This window comes from Lagenorhynchus albirostris, chromosome 20 (assembly GCF_949774975.1).
Source record: "Lagenorhynchus albirostris chromosome 20, mLagAlb1.1, whole genome shotgun sequence".
In the NCBI taxonomy this organism is placed as follows: Eukaryota; Metazoa; Chordata; class Mammalia; order Artiodactyla; family Delphinidae; genus Lagenorhynchus; species Lagenorhynchus albirostris.
Window position 1 is genome coordinate 20,909,189 of NC_083114.1, and position 17,963 is coordinate 20,927,151.

At 36.6% G+C, this 17,963-nt stretch overlaps 1 protein-coding gene across 1 annotated transcript in view; it reads left to right on the forward strand.

The window, feature by feature from the left end:
* LOC132510711 (AP-2 complex subunit beta-like) overlaps positions 1 to 17,963 on the forward strand; it is a 79,545-nt gene that overhangs the window by 35,749 nt on the left and 25,833 nt on the right. The window contains 6 exon segments of the mRNA XM_060132947.1: positions 4,237 to 4,267; positions 4,270 to 4,314; positions 4,317 to 4,341; positions 6,273 to 6,438; positions 7,988 to 8,086; positions 15,852 to 16,111. Coding sequence (XP_059988930.1) covers positions 4,237 to 4,267; positions 4,270 to 4,314; positions 4,317 to 4,341; positions 6,273 to 6,438; positions 7,988 to 8,086; positions 15,852 to 16,111 — 626 coding nt within the window.

A 17,963-nucleotide genomic window follows, 5' to 3' on the forward strand; every position in this document is an offset into this window, starting at 1 on the left:
GCGGCTGTTAGTACCGTCTGTTGTGACTAAATGGAAAAGTTATCTATCATCTTCTGGAAGAGATGAACTTCTGGTGGCTCTCACTACTTCCTTTGATTCAGGGTGCCCTGGTGGGAATATGAGTGTGTGAGGAATGAACTTCCTTTGGAAGCTTAAGATCAGCCTTCAAGAATCCTGCCTTTTAGACAGTGTTCTCTTATCTCCAGTTAACCTGGATTTGCCTAAGAACTTTTCTTAGAACTGGTTAAATCATGAAAGTTATTAGTTGGAAAGAGTTGCCTAGTCCAGACACAGTTATTGGGGCAGGAGAGGCAGTGATTGCCTGTTTTTAACTAGCCAGTGATGGAATTGTAATAGCCTTTCTCTGTAGCTTCCAGACTGAGCTGCTGCTTTTCTCTCAGGGCATCTGACCCTTTTTAAATGTGTAGTTGGTTTCAAAGATACGACAGATGAGAAAAAAGAATTTTAGTTTAGTGCTTAGCTAAGATAACAGGGCCTATTGTAAAATTTGGGTGTTGAGAGTTGGAGTCGTTTTTTATCATGACTGTAAGTACAGGTGTTTCCTTGTTGCTTTAAGTATCCTGAGGTGAAAAAAATGTATAATTTTATCATATTAAGTTGGTTAGGTTAAAGATTAAGCATAAGCCATTGAGTCAATAAGTAACACTGAAAAAGCAATTTCATAGTACTGTTTTTCCAGTAACTTTTGCCTATTCTTTTTTGTTTGGTTGTTTTTTTTAATAGATTTTACTCTCCACCCCACCTCCAGCTTTATTGAGGTATGATTGACAGATTTAAAGCTGTATATATTACAGCGTATACCTGTTTCTTTAAGGAGGAAATAAACCTCTGCCCTCCTTTTCTTACAAATAAAATGATTTGGTTGGGAGATTTATTTATATGTTTGGTTTTGTTTGAGAGAGATTAAGTCACTAAGTTAAGGTATTCCTCACTTCCCACTCTTCTATTCTTTGGTGTTTACCATTTCTCATTTTTATAGCTCAAGATAAGGTACTGACTTATGTCTTATGCAAACAAAAAGCATATGTATTTACTACATAAAATCATAAAAAAAAGACAAGTTAGAAGTAGAACACTCTGCTTTCTCCTACCCCTGTTCTACCCTTCCAGAGATGATGTGGACATGATTTTAAGTCTTTGTTTACATAGTCCTCCATAAACAGGTGTGTTTTTTACAAAAACGAGATCATTCTACAAATGCTATTTACTTATGTTTTGTAGTCTGCTTCTTTTGCTTATTATACATGGACATTTTCCCATGTTACTGATAATATTTTACATCATTTTTAGTGGTTTGTAGACATACTGTGTGATTGCTTCATAATTATTTAGCCTTTCCCTTCCTGTATGGACCTTAAAGTTGTTTCTGCTCTTTTTCCAAATAATGGTTATAAGGAGCATCCTTGTAGCTAAATCTTTGATCTCTAGTTGAGCTGACATTTTTTTCATTACGCTTAGCCATTTGGAATTGCTTTTTCATGGCATGTGTATCTTTTTTCAATGTGTTATCTTTTCCACATTGATTTTTTAAAGTTTTTTTTATAATTAAAGGTACTAGTTCATTTAATACCCCTTCATTTCATTAATAGTTATTTTCCCAATTATTTTCCTTTTGATTTCATTTGACTTCTTGATGCATAGGAGTTCGCATTTCCTTATGTAGTGAGTTCTATCCATTTTCTCTCAATGGTATCTTTTTTAAAAAAATAATAAATTTATTTATTTATTTATTTTGGGCTGCACTGGGTCTTCGTTGCTGTGTGTGGGCTTTCTCTAGTTGCGGAGAGCGGGGGCAACTCTTCGTCGCGGTGCGCGGGCTTCTTCTTGTGGTGGCTTCTCTTGTTGCGGAGCATAGGCTCTAGGTGCTCGCTCGGGCTTCAGTAGTTGTGGCATGCAGGCTCAGTAGTTTTGGCTCGTGGGCTCTAGAGCACAGGCTCAGTAGTTATGGTCATGGGCTTAGTTGCTCTGTGGCATGTGGTATCTTCCTGGACCAGGGCTCGAACCCGTGTCCGCTGCATTGGCAGGCGGATTCTTAACCACTGAGCCACCAGGGAAGTCCCTCTCCCAATGATATCTTTAGTGGACCACCTAGAAAATTGTGCTTCACTTCAAAGTTATATAAAATTCACTTTTATTTTCTACTTTAATGGCAATGGTTTGGTTAAAGATAAGAGTGTGGGGATCAAACACCAGAACAATTCATCCTTTCCTTACTGTTATGAAATGTTGCCTTTATCATATACTAGATTTTATATGTCTATGCCTTTCTCTGTTTCTGCACTTACTTTGTATATACAATGATTGGATATTTACTTTTGTTCCTCTGCCATACTGCTTTAATGGTGTTTTTAAAATTTAATCAAAAGCAATATAGGTGAGATGACAATTTGCTTGAAAATTACTATCCTAGACTTAATTGTTTTTGAATATTGATGCATCATGGGAGATGACCTTTTGTTTATCTTTATTATAATAATGAAACTAAGGGTTCAGTAAATGTTAGCTTTCTATCAAGCCTTATGCTGAGTACTTTATTTGTACTATCTAATTTGATAATTTAACCCTTACATGCTTTATAATTTATCATAACTTTTATATTTAAAATTTCCCAACTGTTTTGCTGTTGTAATAACAGCACAGGAAATAACTAGTTGAAAATGAATAAAATAGAATTCAAAAATGGGAAAACTGCAATAATAAAAGAGAACAGAATCATCATATATATGACCTCATATAAATAACCTCAAGATGCAATTTTGTTTTTGTTTTATTGCTTGGAATGGTTTAAATTATAGTACCTTTAAAAGATTTTATTACAGAAATTTTTAGGTATACACTAAGGTAAAATTGATTAATGAGCTCTCATATACCCACCATCCATCTTGAACAAATATCAACACATTGCTGTTCCCATTTGATCTTCTCCCTCTCCCTCCCCCTTCAAGGGAGTGGGTTACTGTTACATTTTAATGCAGATCTCAGATATGATCTTATTAGAGTAGTCCAATGTGTATATCTAATAGATAAGGTCCTCTAAAAAAAAAATTGTCATGATATCGTTACCGTACTCAACAAACACTAACTCTTAATCTCATTAAATACCTAGTCCATGTTCAGTTTTCCCTAATTGTGTCTAAATGTCTTCTTACAGTTGTCTTGTTCAAATCAAAATCTAAACGAGAGCCAGCTATACATTGCATTTGGTTAATATGTCTCTTAAGTCTTTACTTATTTATTTGGGTGCCATTTGTTGAAAGGACTAGATCATTAGGCTTGTAGAATTTTCCAGAGTCTAGATTTGGCTGATAGTATTTTAGTGATGTTGTTTATCTCATTCCTTCATCCCCTTTAGAAAATTAAATCTAGAGGCTCGGTAATATTCATATTCAGTGTTTTAGGCAAGAATACCTCTTAGATGCTGCTGTGAATTTCCTATTGCATCTTATCAGGAGGCATATAATGGAATGACCCATCATAATACATTGTAATATATGATAAATCAGTCCTTGGTTTTTAGGATCTCTCTTCTGGAACCCTTCTTTTAAAAACTATGACTTATTGTTTCAATACATTAGTTTTGTCACTTGTATTCTTCCATATTCCCTTCATTAATAAAAGACTAATAGATTAAATTCTATTTTATAGATGAACCATAGGCTGTGGAAAGTTGCAGTTTATCTAAGGCCATAGACTTGCAGTTATATAGCCCAGAAGATGGCAAATTTTTCTTAAGAGTTTTTTGAGTCACAGATAACTTTGAAAATATAATGAAAACTGTAAACCTTTTCCCAGGAAAATATGCTTGTGTGCACAAATGAAATTTGGCAGTTTCATTTCAAGAGGTTTAAAGATGCCTTCTGTCTGTGCTCATTCATGAACTGCAGATAAAGACCTCTTCGCTTGGCTTATTCTTTCATTCTTATTCTTTCCTTCTACCTTGACTTATGCTTTCTTCTCATTTCTGTCATCCTGGCTATCCAAGATGATTTTTTTCACTTGAACTGTTTCTTGTAATGAGTAAAATTTGGAGTATATCTAGAACTTCTGTATATCTCCATCAGATAACCCAGCCTCTAGTATAGTGTGGTCAAATTAAGTGCCTCATCTTTTAGTCTAGTTTAGTTGATATACCTGAATGTTCCAAAAAATATTTTTTATGTTGAGGTTGTGTTATTGGATAGATCATCTGACTTCTCATTATGTTCCTCTTAGCAGCAATCTGCAGAGCGCTGTGTAAGCACATTGCTTGTCTCATCCAAACCAAAGTAAATTATGTGGTCCAAGAGGCGATTGTTATATCTTCCGCAAATACCCCAACAAGTACGTCCAGATACTCCTGCCCCTCTTCCTCAGATCATTTAGGAGATGTTTAAGTAAGGCACTTTGAGGTTGGCTAGGTAAGAATTAGTCTTTGTAAAGTAACTGGTCATAATTGAATACCTTATTAAAAATCAGAAACATATAAGTTGGTTAGCACAAGGGTTAAAATCTGATTTTTCACTCTGCTTTATCACTTTTAGAAGAATTGAAGCTCTGTCTGAATATGCATTGTCAATTGGCATATATTAAAGTTAGCCAGATTCTTTGGTGATGAAGGATACCCATATATTTCACGTTGTCTGGGCATAATCCATTTTATGCCTCTTACCAGGCATAATTAATAATTGTGCCCCCTTTCACTCTCAGAAACGTCTCAGTTTGAATAATAAATCATATGGTCACCTTATTGTAAAAGCCAGGGAGGTGACAGCTTCACTATTCACTTAGTATGTTACCTAGTACTTGTAGAAAATTATAGAACACGCAACAATGAACTGTCAGAGTTTCAGGCCTTTTCTGAAGTATTGTAGCTGCTTCCATTAAGATATACAAAATCTACATTTTCACTCCACAAAAATTTTCACATTGAGGCCTCTTAGTTATGAAACAAAAATACTTTTTCAGATTTGCTTTTGAAGGCAAACAATTAAGGAATCTGAAAGAGTGAAATAAGAGCAGATCTTATAAGCATCCTAAATCTCATTTTACCTTATAATCATAGAGATGAACTGTGCTAAGGCTTCTGATTATCGTTAAAGATAATGTGAAACGAAGTGACTTACAGTTAGTTAGCTTAGTGGTGGACTCAGAATTAGAAGAAATATTTTAATAAGGTAGTGGTTTTTTAAGCATTATATATATATATATATATTTTAATTCGAGAAATGGTATTTTTAGAAAAAGGATCATATACTTTTACCACTCTCCCAGGAAAGAGGAGGGTTGGGTTTCTAAACTTCTTGATTAAGTGGGGAGGTGTATACCTTAATATGCTTGGTAAAGAAATGTGTCCATTTCTGGTTTGTATTACTGAGGGATTATGATAGTTTAATTTTAAGAAAGCATTATCGAGAACCTGGTTTAATCAGTGGAAATAGGGCAAACAATTAAGTGTATTATTCAGTTATCCATATCTCATTTATTATACAATTTCATTCTGATGTTTAAAACTACATTAGCCGGGCTTCCCTGGTGGCGCAGTGGTTGAGAGTCCGCCTGCCGATGCAGGGGACACGGGTTTGTGCCCCGGTCCGGGAAGATCCCACATGCCCTGCAACGGGAGAGGCCCGCATACCGCAAAAAAAAAAAAAAAAAAAAAAAAAAAAAACACATTAGCCAAGGAGGTGGATTTAACATGGTAAAGAATGAGAGCTATAGACCTGTAAAAATAAATACTTGAATTGCTTATTTCTTTAGAAAAACAGGTCATTAGTGTGGGTGCCTTGGGAGGAAAGAACATAAAGATCTCTATAGAAAGCAGAGATAGGTGGATAAGAGACAAAATTACTGTTTCTGGATGCTATTGTTGTCTTACTCCATTTTCCTAATAGTAAAGTGGAATTTCTGTTCCTCTACGATGAAGGTAAAATGAAGTAATAGGAAAATTCTCTGATCTAGTTATGAGAAAGACTGTGAGAAATGTAAGGTAGTGGTATTATCTTAAACCATAGGTTAGTTTTTCCTTGTGAAAAGAATATCTGATAAGCTTTTATAAAGATTTATGGTCTAGTTATTAAAACATAATTGAAGGAAAATTGAAGACGTTTATAATTTTCTGGCTTTAAAGCCTGTACATTCTCTTGGCTAAAAGTCTTTGTAGTTTGGTGGTGGTTTAGGGTACCTTGTCCATGGTTTTTTGCTTTTTAGGCTTCATTGTTAAATACACTTCTCAGTTTTGCCTTCAGTAACCATAGTCCATTTTGTTATATCAGATATGAAAGTATCATTGCCACTTTGTGTGAGAACTTAGACTCACTGGATGAGCCAGATGCTCCAGCAGCTATGAGTTGGATTGTGGGAGAATATGCTGAAAGAATTGACAATGCAGATGAGTTACTAGAGAGCTTCCTGGAAGGTTTTCATGATGAAAGCACCCAGGTAAGTTCCCATCTATATCTTAATGTATTAGATGTTTTGGGGACGATTTCAGGAAAGGTAAAGGTTAGGCAGTTTCATGTGTGCGAATTTATATACACATATAGTATGTTCATTTTTCTCCCAAAAAGGGGTGACCTTTTTCAGTTGTGCTAACTTCTGTTGGAACAAGCCTGCCTAATTTAGACAGTGGTTCTCAAACTTTAATGAGCCTTAGAAGCACCTAAGCACTGGTGTTTAACCTGTGTTAAAGGACAGGTTGCTGGGCCCCACCCCTAGAGTTTCTGAGTCAGTAGGTCTGAGATGGGCCTAAGCATGTTCATTTCTTACAAGGTTGAGGGTGGTGATGCTATTGCTGCTGCTGGTCCAGAACCACACTTTGACAACTACTGACTTAGAGCAGTAGTTATTACTTTTTAATTTTCTGTCACCTAAAGATGATTACCCATTGCTGTTAGTAATGGTTGTGGCTCAGTTGCAGCTGGGGTTTCTGTCTGGGGTGAAGGCTGGCATGTGCAGTTTGAAAAGATTCTTTGTGGATGGTTAGACTCCTTCCCATCTTCTGTCTGTCTTCTACCAAAACTGAGAGACCTTCGAGTCAAAGGCCCAGAGAAGCAGATAAATTATTAAAGCTTTTTCCCCGGCATTTGTACTCACTGCAAATTGAAGTTCATGTGTGTAATCTATCATAGTAATTTTAATAGGCCCTACAAGGAACATATACCAGCCAGTAGTTTCATGGTTCGGCAGGCAACTTTTTTTTTTTAATTATTATTTTTAAAATTTTATTCTTTTTTTTGTTTTGTTTTTAATAGATTTGTTTCATTTATTTATTTATTTATTTTTGGCTGCATTGGGTCTTCCATTGCTGTGCGCAGGCTTTCTCTAGTTGCCGCGAGCGGGGCCACTCTTCATTGCAGTGCGAGGGCTTCTCATTGTGGTGGCTTCTCTTGTTGCGGAGCACAGACTCTAGGTGCGCAGGCTTCTGTTGTTGTGGTGCATGGGCTTAGTTGCTCTGCGGCACGTGGGATCTTCCTGGACCAGGGCTCAAACCCGTGTCCCCTGCATTGGCAGGTGGATTCTTAACCACTGCGCCACCAGGGAAGCCCTAGCATGCCACTCTTAATTGGTTGTGATCTGGCATAATTCTGCTGTCTTGGCTCTTGCCTCAGTATGATAAATGATTCCCTAATTCCCTGGAAGTTGTAGCTTTTGGTGGAAGTAAATAATAAAGGATTTGGTCAGGAACCAGCTTTATTGCCATCAGTATGTTAGCATGTAGTTTAAGAAATACAGGTGATTATCTGGGCCAGAAACAAACCGGCAGTTTTTGATGCCAAAAAATGCAATTTGGAGATAGGAGGCTAGTGAGTTTTCAGTTGATGAAAACCTTTGACTGCTATTGTGGATATTGGCTGAGTTTTAACCTTTGTTTCTTAATCAAAAAAAAGACCTCATAGTAAGTCATATTTGGGAAAATATCACTTTGGAATTCATGGTGTGGAATAATGCAAATGCCTTTCACTTTACCTATTAAATTACATTTGCTTAGGTACAGCTCACTCTGCTTACTGCCATAGTGAAGCTGTTTCTCAAGAAACCATCAGAAACGCAGGAGCTGGTACAGCAGGTCTTGAGTTTGGCAACACAGGTAAGAAGTCTGAAAAAAGCATGAAGTTGATTTGTTTTAAATTCTAGGAAATTGTGAAACTTCTTTCAAGAAGGTTCATTTGCAGAGATTTTAAACGGAAGGAGTGCAGTCTTTAGATTCTGTTAAAAAAATAAAAACAGTGCCTCTTTTACATATTCTGCTGAATTAGAACTGGTTGTATGGCTTCTAAATGAATTGACTGACTCCAGTTTTAATGATAATTCATGAAAACTGAACTTAGACTCTTTAGTGTTAATGAAGGACATGACTTTGTGAAAATGACATTGAGTCTCACAGTATCTCCTTCTGGGGGACTTAATTTCAGCTTTCAAATGAAAGTACCCTGTAGAGATGGTAAATGCTTTGACAAATATCCCGTGTGCTGTTCTACCTTCTAGATAAGTTGCCTTTCTCTTTAAGTAATTTTAAAGTGCTAATGCTGCTTCCTTAATTATTTAGTATTTTTGGTCCTTTTAGGGAGGGTTCTGATTTCAGGAATGTGGCAACCAGCTGGATACACAGAAATCAAAGTAATTACTTTTTCTGACGTAACTAGTATAATGATCAGTCCATCATGATCCAGTAATGTTCTTAATTGAATTTGAGAACAGGCTGGCTTTAGCAGGTTGTCAAGAGTTATGATGTATGTTTATACATGGAATCTGATTCAGATATTCAATTTATCATTTTCCTCTTTCGTCTCTTTATAGTTGTATATTAAAAGCATTTGATCTCTTTTATAGTTCTTTAACCTAGTTCTGAGCTGTCATCTTTCCTTTTTTTTTTTTTGCTCTGGGGAGCTTTATTTCATATCAATAATGAACACAATTGGAGGACTAAATATGGTAAATCCTGTAATTAATTAGTACGGTTGGGGTGTGCACTTAGTACACTTCTTGAAACCCAGTTCCAAACTGAGACCATAAATGTGAACCTTGCATAGTTGCCAATACATCATCTGTTAAGTGGTCAAAGCGCATCATTTGGTACATGATAAATGCAAAGTTCTTCTTTCCTCTGACAGTATTTAATTTTAGAAATGCCAGGAATCCATTTTAAGGAAAAGAAGTTCGACGGGCAGATGAGGCATTTGAATATTTAATGGAATACTATAAAGCAGACAACATTATTAAATAAGTTATTTATAGGATATGCTATACAACTCTGAAAAAAATATAGCCAAGGAAACTGCTAGAGTCAAAGGCTACTTTCTGACACTTGATTCAAGTACAGATGTTTTACAATCAATGAGCTCAAATGTGAAGAAGACCTGAACTAAAAATTAAGATAATTGTCGTGTCTGATTACTGATGCATGTAAACATTACTGAGAATTATCGCTTGATTATCTTTTAAGGAGCAGTTGACCAACAGTAGTTGAGTTAAAGGATGTCAGAAAATTCACTTCACAGAAAATATAGGTGTCCCACTCCACCCCTTGTACCTCTCAGTTTTCTCCATTTCTCCAACAAATTATGAATGAACTTTTTAATGTGCTATTTCCCCAAGTCTCTAAACCTTCACTTGACCCCATTATGGTTAGTGTGAAGACGCATCCATATGAGTATGTGGAGTCAAGGGCAGGCCATGGCTCACCATCTGTCCATGAAAAGTGGACTGGGAGGTTGTCCATCACTGATGAGGCATGTCTTGGCACTAAGAGCAGAAATTGGTCATCTTCTGAATCAAAGTAGTTTAGGTTAGACGTTAATTTTCACGTTAGTGTTTAATAGGTCATCTACAGGGGGCCATTTTGAATAGAAATTGCCCCTTCTTAATAATGTAGTGCTTATTACAGACTCTGTAGGGTGATTGCCATTAAATTAGCCATGTATTTGACTTCACCTTAGGGCCTTGAAGTTCATTTCTGTCTTTTGCTACAGGCCCTGGAGCCTCTCTCCTTTGTATGAAAGAAAGAGCTCTGTATAAATTAACCAGATTCAAAGAAGTCTTGTGTTTATTCTAGACGGTAATATAGTAAACTTGACTTTAATGAGGCCTATGTACTAACGCTTCAGAAAACTCCCTAAACACAGATAAATACATATTTATACAGTCTCTTAGCTTTTTCAGAAATCTCATTTTCTTCAAGAATCATGGGATTTCTGTTTATTAAAGTATCTCAAGTTTTAACTCTCCCCTGACGGTCACATTTCAAAGCATCAGCAATATCTGGCTCTCCATGAAAGTTACCACAAGAAGTAGAAAATAAGGAAAGAGAAAATGTAGGCCACTTGACATTCATCCACATTGGAAAATAGATACACCTTTCCTGTTATTAATTTTACATCTTTTAAAATTTGTTAGAGCTCTTTGAAGTGTTTTTTCTAAAACTTCCTTTTGCCTGAAGCAAAGCAATTTCCATAACCATCAAGGCAATGGTTATTTAATATTATCTATATTGAGCATTCTAGATTTCCTAGTCTAGACCCTTTATTACCCATTTGTATCTCTGTTAAGATGGAGTTAGAACAATTTTCTAAAAAGAATTTTGGCTTTGCTCCTTCTCTACTCACTTTTTAAATTTAATTATTTATTTATTTACTTTTGGCTGCACATGGGCTTTTTCTAGTTGGAGCGAGTAGGGGCTACTCTTCGTTGTGGTGCGCAGGCTTCTCATTGCAGTGGCTTCTCTTGTTGCGGAGCCCGGGCTTCAGTAGTTGTGGCACACGGGCTTAGTTGCTCCGTGGCATGTGGGATTTTCCCAGACCAGGGCTCAAACCTGTGTCCCCTGCATTGGCAGGCAGATTCTTAACCACTGTGCCACCAGGGAAATCCTGTCTACTCACTTCTGAATAGATAAGGCTACCCTCATAATCAAGTGAGTGTCTTTGGTAGATTCTATTGTATTCACAGGTTCTGAACCCTGCCTTCACCTCCATTGTCTCCTAAGGCCTCTGTATCTGTATTTAACAGGCAGCATAGGAGAGCTGTGTTTTAGGTTCTTGTCAGAGTTCAAACTCACTCTTATTACAGTATTTGCCTGAGATAAAGTGTTTAGGGAGGATTCCCTATGTTCTTATATATGTTGAAATTTACCACTGAATCAAGCCAGATTAGTAGAGAGCTGGGGGATCTAGACTGCATTGTATTTGACCCTTATTAGAATTGTTTTTACTGAATTACACTAATATCATCATCCTGTAGTAAGGGTTGTCATGAGAAACTATCCTCTTTAGATCTGTTATCAAAGTATTTATTCCATTATATATTTTTTTCTCTATGAAACCCCATAAAAAAATTCCTAACCAGTTTTGGATTCTCTTATGCATTAGTGTGTAATTAACTGCCCCTCTGAATGGCTTATCTGAGTAGACTTGTTTTTCATATCATATGTTTGAAACCTTAGAATCAAATTTAAGGATCTCCCATAGAAAATGTGTGGGTCATCGTGGCTTGCATTTTTCTGCCTTTGCTTCTAATTTATGTTCTCTAGCTTTAGATGTATTTTTATAAGCTTTGCTGAATCCTTTTCTAGAACAGGGCAGGGTATAAATAAACCATCAGACCTTCCTAATTCTAGATTTTCTGTACAAGGACTAGTAGAGAATCTTAGTAACAACAGTCATCTGTATAGTGCTTACTATGTGCCAGGCTTTCAGTAAGGGTTAATACTGTTACTCTTCCCATTTTATAGGTGAGGAAACTGAGACATAGAGAGGCCAGCCCAGTTAGTATGGGGTGGAACTAGGACTCAAACCCAAGTAGCCTGGCTCCAGAGTCTTTGCCCTTTTCTACTCTGTTAATGCTGCTTCTCAAGTCTGAAAGTTAAGAATGACTTTTGAGAATACGCATTTCCTGTCTTCCCTGCCTGAAGCATTGTTGTGTATAAGCCAGTATAAATAAGTGAACTTAGAGGTTTTAAGATTATTGTGGATGATTATTTCATATTTGGCTATAAATAATTAATAAACAGTTTCTCTAGACTTGCCTTTTCTGTCCAGTTAATGAAATCTGAGGCATTAGCATAATAGAATAAGCACATTTATATAAGTCTTTTCCACTGGAATTTTCCTCTGGAATTTTTTTCTCAAGTTTGTGAAATAAGAACCTAATTTAATATTTATGTTACCAGCCATAAATTTTTAAGTTGAGGGCAGCATGATCTGCTGAGTTACGTTAATTTGAATTGGGTGGTGGGGTTCTATTTCTGCTACATCCACTGGTTCAGGACGTGACTGGGCAAATTTCTCTGTCATACTACTGTTCTGTCTTTATAGTAGACTTAATCCTATTGTTTATCTATGCTGAAAATTCAGTGAAGTATATGTGAAATCTTTGTGCTTCTAATTTTAAATAAAATGGTGGTATGATTAGAAATATTATGGGACTTCCCTGGTGGTGCAGTGGTTGAGAGTCCGCCTGCCAATGCAGGGCACACGGGTTCGAGCCCTGGTCCGGGAGGATCCCACATGCCACGGAGCAACTATGCCCGTGCGCCACAACTGCTGAGCCTGTGCTCTGGAGCCCGTGAGCCACAACTACTGAGCCCACGTGCCACAACTACTGAAGCCCATGCGCCTAGAGCCCAAGCCCTGCAACAGGAGAAGCCACCACAGTGAGAAGCCCACGCACCGCAACGAAGAGTAGCCCCTGCTCGCGGCAACTAGAGAAAGCCCACGCACAGCAATGAAGACCCAACAACGAAGACTCAATGCACCAAAAAATAATAAATTTATAAAAACAACAACAATAAAGAAAAAAGAATAAAAGGGGAGCAGAGAACAGATAAGACAAAGAAAAAAGAAATGACAACAGTTCCAAACCTAACCATATCAATAAGTACATTAAATGTGTCTAAACACCCCAGTTAAATGACAGAGATCAACAGGTTAGGGGGAAAAAAAATATATATATATATATATATAAAATTAGGGGAAAAGAAAACCAACCCTTGAATCCATGGGTTTATTTCAAAGATTTGTCTTTTCACTTTGATAGTTTTAGAGGAATTAGTAAAGAATACTCATAGAAGTGTCCAAACTTTAGTAATTACTATTTTTAGTACATGGAAAAGAAGTCTTCACCTTAGTTTTTCCATTTGTGAACTAGAGACCATCATCATCAAAATCACCTGTGCTGCTTGTTAAAAATAAAAGTTCCTGGGCCCCACTTCTGACCTAATGAATCAGAAAGTCTGGAATCTGCACTTTCAGTGGCTTTCCTGGTGTGTTAAAATGTTGATGCACATTATAGTTTAAGAATTACTGTTTCAGAGCTTGCCTGGTAAGAATTGTTTTGGAAGCTCTCAAATTTTGGGAAATACACTATTTTCTCGAGATCCTTACAGGGGCCTATCAGACTAGCAGTACAGTAGATCCGAAACCAAATTTTCTGAGTCACCAAACACATAATGGCACCTTAAAATCATAAAAAGTTTCTATTTTCTTGTCATTAGCCTTGATTGGGCCTGATTTATCTTGGTCTCCATGTGAATTAGTGAGGCAGTGAAGGCCAGCTGATAGTAGTCCTAACAGATCACCCCTCAGGATAACTGAGTTTGGACAGTGGAGATCCTTGCCCACTCTTCACTTCTAGTCCTGGAAAATTTGCACTCATTTTCTCATTTCTCATAGGACTAAATTTTTTTGTTAAGATTTACAGTATGTATACCCTTTGATCCAGTGATTCTGTCTCCAGAAGTTTGTCCTGTTGCAGTGTTTTGAATTTGTGGGGGGACTCAAGCTATTTTCACAGAAGTATATATTTTGTGAATCCCGCCAGGAATTTTTTTTTTTTTTTTGGCCATTTGGTTAAATATGTACCAGCTATATGAGAGAAATAGTTTGAAGTAAAAAAAAAAAAATTTTGATAAGTATATTATTAAGCTGTATTATGTAGTTTATTTTAATATGTTTAACAACTTTACTACTATATAAAGGCAAATTAAGTTTTCCCAGTTAAGTGATGTGTAGTGTTCATTGTGTAATAAAAAGCATAGTCTACAAATTTTAAATGACATGCTTTGGGGACTGAATATACAGATTAAAATTTAACTTTTAATTTAAATATCAATAAAAGCTGGACAGGGGATTGCTTTCCTGATGCAATACTTGGAGAAAGTTGTATTCTGCTCTTTTAAAAAATCAACTTGTTTATGTTTCATAATATTCACGCTTTGTTTCCAAATGAAAATCTAAGTGAGGAGGTTTCAGGCTGCTATTTATAAACACTTCCTCAGGAGCAAATTAGCCCCCCTCCCAACAAGCAACAAAACAAACTCATTTAAATTGGATAGTATCACTGTTTCCTTTTTTTAACCCTGGCATTTCAAATGCTACAAACATTTTGATATGAATAATACATGTATATATGTGCATTTTTATTAGAATAATGCAACCTATGAATGTGATAAAGATTATCTTGAGGTAAAATTTACCATTTTTATACTGTATTAACTTGTATCTCAGTGTTCTTTATGCTTTTTTGTTTTTTACCAGCACTGCATTTTGAGTGCAAATTAAATAATACATGATTAAGAAAATCTATATAAAACCATCAGGGTCACTTCCGGTATTGAGCTGAATGATACGTGCCTTAAATGGCTAAATTATAAACCAGTTCATCTGCTTATGTAGAAACTCATGGGAAAAACCCTGGCCTAGTTTAAAGAAAATATTTTTGTATGTGTTTTAAATACAGAAATTGAAATGGGACTGATTGTTGCCTTTAATAACATGATACCACTGGAACAATTCATGCGTAAATGAATGCCACTATATAGACATTCTGAGAGGTGGATACCAGGATATTTATTGCCACTTTATAATGATTGCAAAAATAAATAGCAGGAAGGAGGGAGAAAGAGGCAACAGCCTAAATGTTCATCAATAGGACACTAGTAAATAATGATGCAGTGCTGCATATACAGTGGAAAATGACAGCTGTATGTTCCAATATGGAAAGCAGCTTGAGGAGCAGTATATATACTATGAAACTGGTTTTGTATAAAATAAATATATATGTGTGGGAGCTCTCTGGTAAGATATATAGTGCACTGTCAATATGGCTATTTTGGGGATGGGGAGTTAAGGTGAGGTAGGGTTGGATGATAGGGGGAGACTTATTTTTATATTATACATTTCTAAATTGTGATGTGTCATTGATAATAAATTTTTCTTAGCCATGACCATGTATAAAATTATTTTTAAACAGCCACAAAAAAAAAACGAGACCACTAAATTCAAGTGTCACCCCTTTTAGAAGCACTTCGTTATGTTCTCTCTTGAACAGTTTTTTTTATTATTTAGGTAATGGTACCTCTCATACTATATCGTAATAATTAATATTCTTTGAGCTCATTGAAGTCAGGCACTGTGTTGTTGTCTCTTTATTTCCAGGGCCTAGCCAATGTCTCCATAGGAGATAGTTAATAAATATTTGAATGAAGAAAGAGGTATGGGTGAAATATATGTAAGATGTGTTTCATGAATAATCCTGCTAATATTAAAGCAGTTAAAAACATTATTTTTATGTCCTGAGGCCATCGTAAGCAGTTGATTTTTACTGGCTTAAACTTTATTTTCCTTTTCCCAACTTCATGTTGAATTTGAGTCTTAGAACTAACCCACTTCAGTTTATATTTAAATTCTTGGAAACGTTAGAGATTACAGAATTATGGCTCTATTAACAATATATTGAGTCTAAATATCTTAACGGCCAACTCTGCGTAAATCACTTCAGCATTGCCTTGATAATCCAGCAGTTTGGCTTTCTGTATGGAGAAAGGTTACATTTAAACCTTCTTGCCATTGCCTTTTCATTAGGATTCTGATAATCCTGACCTTCGAGACCAGGGCTCTATTTATTGGCGCCTTCTCTCAACTGATCCTGTCACAGCCAAAGAAGTAGTCTTGTCTGAGAAGCCACTGATCTCTGAGGAGACAGCTCTTATTGAGCCAACTCTGTTGGATGAGCTCATCTGCCACATTGGTTCTTTGGCCGCAGTGTACCATAAGCCGCCCAATGCTTTTGTGGAAGGAAGTCATGGAATCCATCGCAAACACTTGCCAGTACATCATGGGAGGTAAGCAGGTAAATTAGGTTTGAGTGAGAAGTGATTCTCTGTTTAGACGAAGTTGGTCTTCCTCAAGCTTTTATAGCCTAGAAAAAATTGCTATGCATTTGGCAAACCTACTCTGCTGCCCTGGAGGCTTCATCTGAATACTAGTGACCACACACAAACAATGGGTTAAAAGGCCCCTCTGTGTTCTAACCTCAGGGTAGGTAAGGTTGTGCCTTTAGAAAATTGTGAAGATTTTCTAAATGGATAAAGTTTGAAAGTTGCTTAAGTCTCCAGAAAGATGAGGCTAGAAATTTTCCCAGAGTTGAAAACTTGGTAAAAAGCCTGTACAGGTGTACCACAGAGATAGTGCACTTCAGTTCCAGACCACTGCGATGAAGTGTCATGAATTATTTTGTTGTTGTGTTTTCAGTGCATATAAAAGTTATGTCTATACTAATACTGTAGTCTATTAAATGTGCAATAGTATTATGTCTAAAAAAATAGTCTACATATCTTAATTTAAAAATACTGTATTGCTGGGGCTTCCCTGGTGGTGCAGTGGTTGAGAGTCCGCCTGCTGATGCAGGGGACGCGGGTTTGTGCCCCGGTCCGGGAGGATCCCACATGCCGCGGAGCGGCTGGGCCCGTGAGCCATGGCCGCTGAGCCTGCGTGTCTGGAGCCTGTGCTCTGCAATGGGAGAGGCCACAGCAGTGAGAGGCCCGTGTACTGCAAAAATAAATAAATAAATAAAAATAAAAACACTGTATTGCTAAAAATGCTTATCATCATCTGACAATGCAGGGTTGCCACAAACTTTGAATTTGTAAAGACTGCAATATCTGCAAAGTGCAATAAAATGAGGTCCGCCCGTGTATACATTTAGCTATTTTTATCCTTTACTGTAACTTTGGTTCAAGCTTATGGATGAAGTTAGCAGATACTGCTTCTCTTATGCTGTAAAGCCAGCTGTTAATGAAATAATGTTTGCAGGATTGTTTTATAAGAGCAGCCTAGATTCTGTGTAGACATAGTTGTTCAGTTGCCTGTACCTTTTTTACCAAAATAAATTGCTCCATATCAGTAAGGAAATGCTATTATGAACAGACTGTCAGGTAACATGGAACTCTTGCTTTATAGATAACCTTAAAATTTTAATTTGGGAACGGCAATACTCTAATAAACTCTTATAATGGGTATCTTGGAATCTTTTCAGAATCTCCCTTCATTAATTATAATAAACCTCAAATCTTAAGTAGAATTTGATCTCTGAGTGGTTAGAGTATCTGCACTTGCACCGTTTCTAAGTGTCTCGTATTGTGTAATATATATTGCTGTTTCAGTGGTTCATGAATAGCCAGAGTGTAGGATTTATTGCTTTACAAATTAGTGTAGTCAACGTTTACAATACTGTAGCTCTGTTTTAACAGACTGTGGGCACAGATAAAAAGAAAAGGGCAGTACCCAAGAAAATGATTATTAATCTTTCATTAGCCCTTGCGTTGAATCTTTGGTTTTAGGGCAGTGCTGTGATTTTCACCCAAAGGAAACTTGTGGTTTCATAAGGATCAGGCCTCGTTACAGGGTGTTTGACCTCGTAGGCAAGCATATTTAACATTTGCTAGATATGACCATTTAACTTCTAAGTACATCTCCCAGTCTGTGCTTCAAGTTTTGATAAATAGATACGGACTTTCTGTTGTTTGCCATTTAAATTACCTTTCTCCTGATAACTTTGACCCTCAAATGGGATGGGGAAAGTAAAACAAATCAACAAACAAAAACAACTCTTCCTAGAACACAAAGAGAACCAATATGTAAAAAGAAGCACAGTCTCTTACATAAGGTCTTTATCAGATTACTAGCCTTCAATTT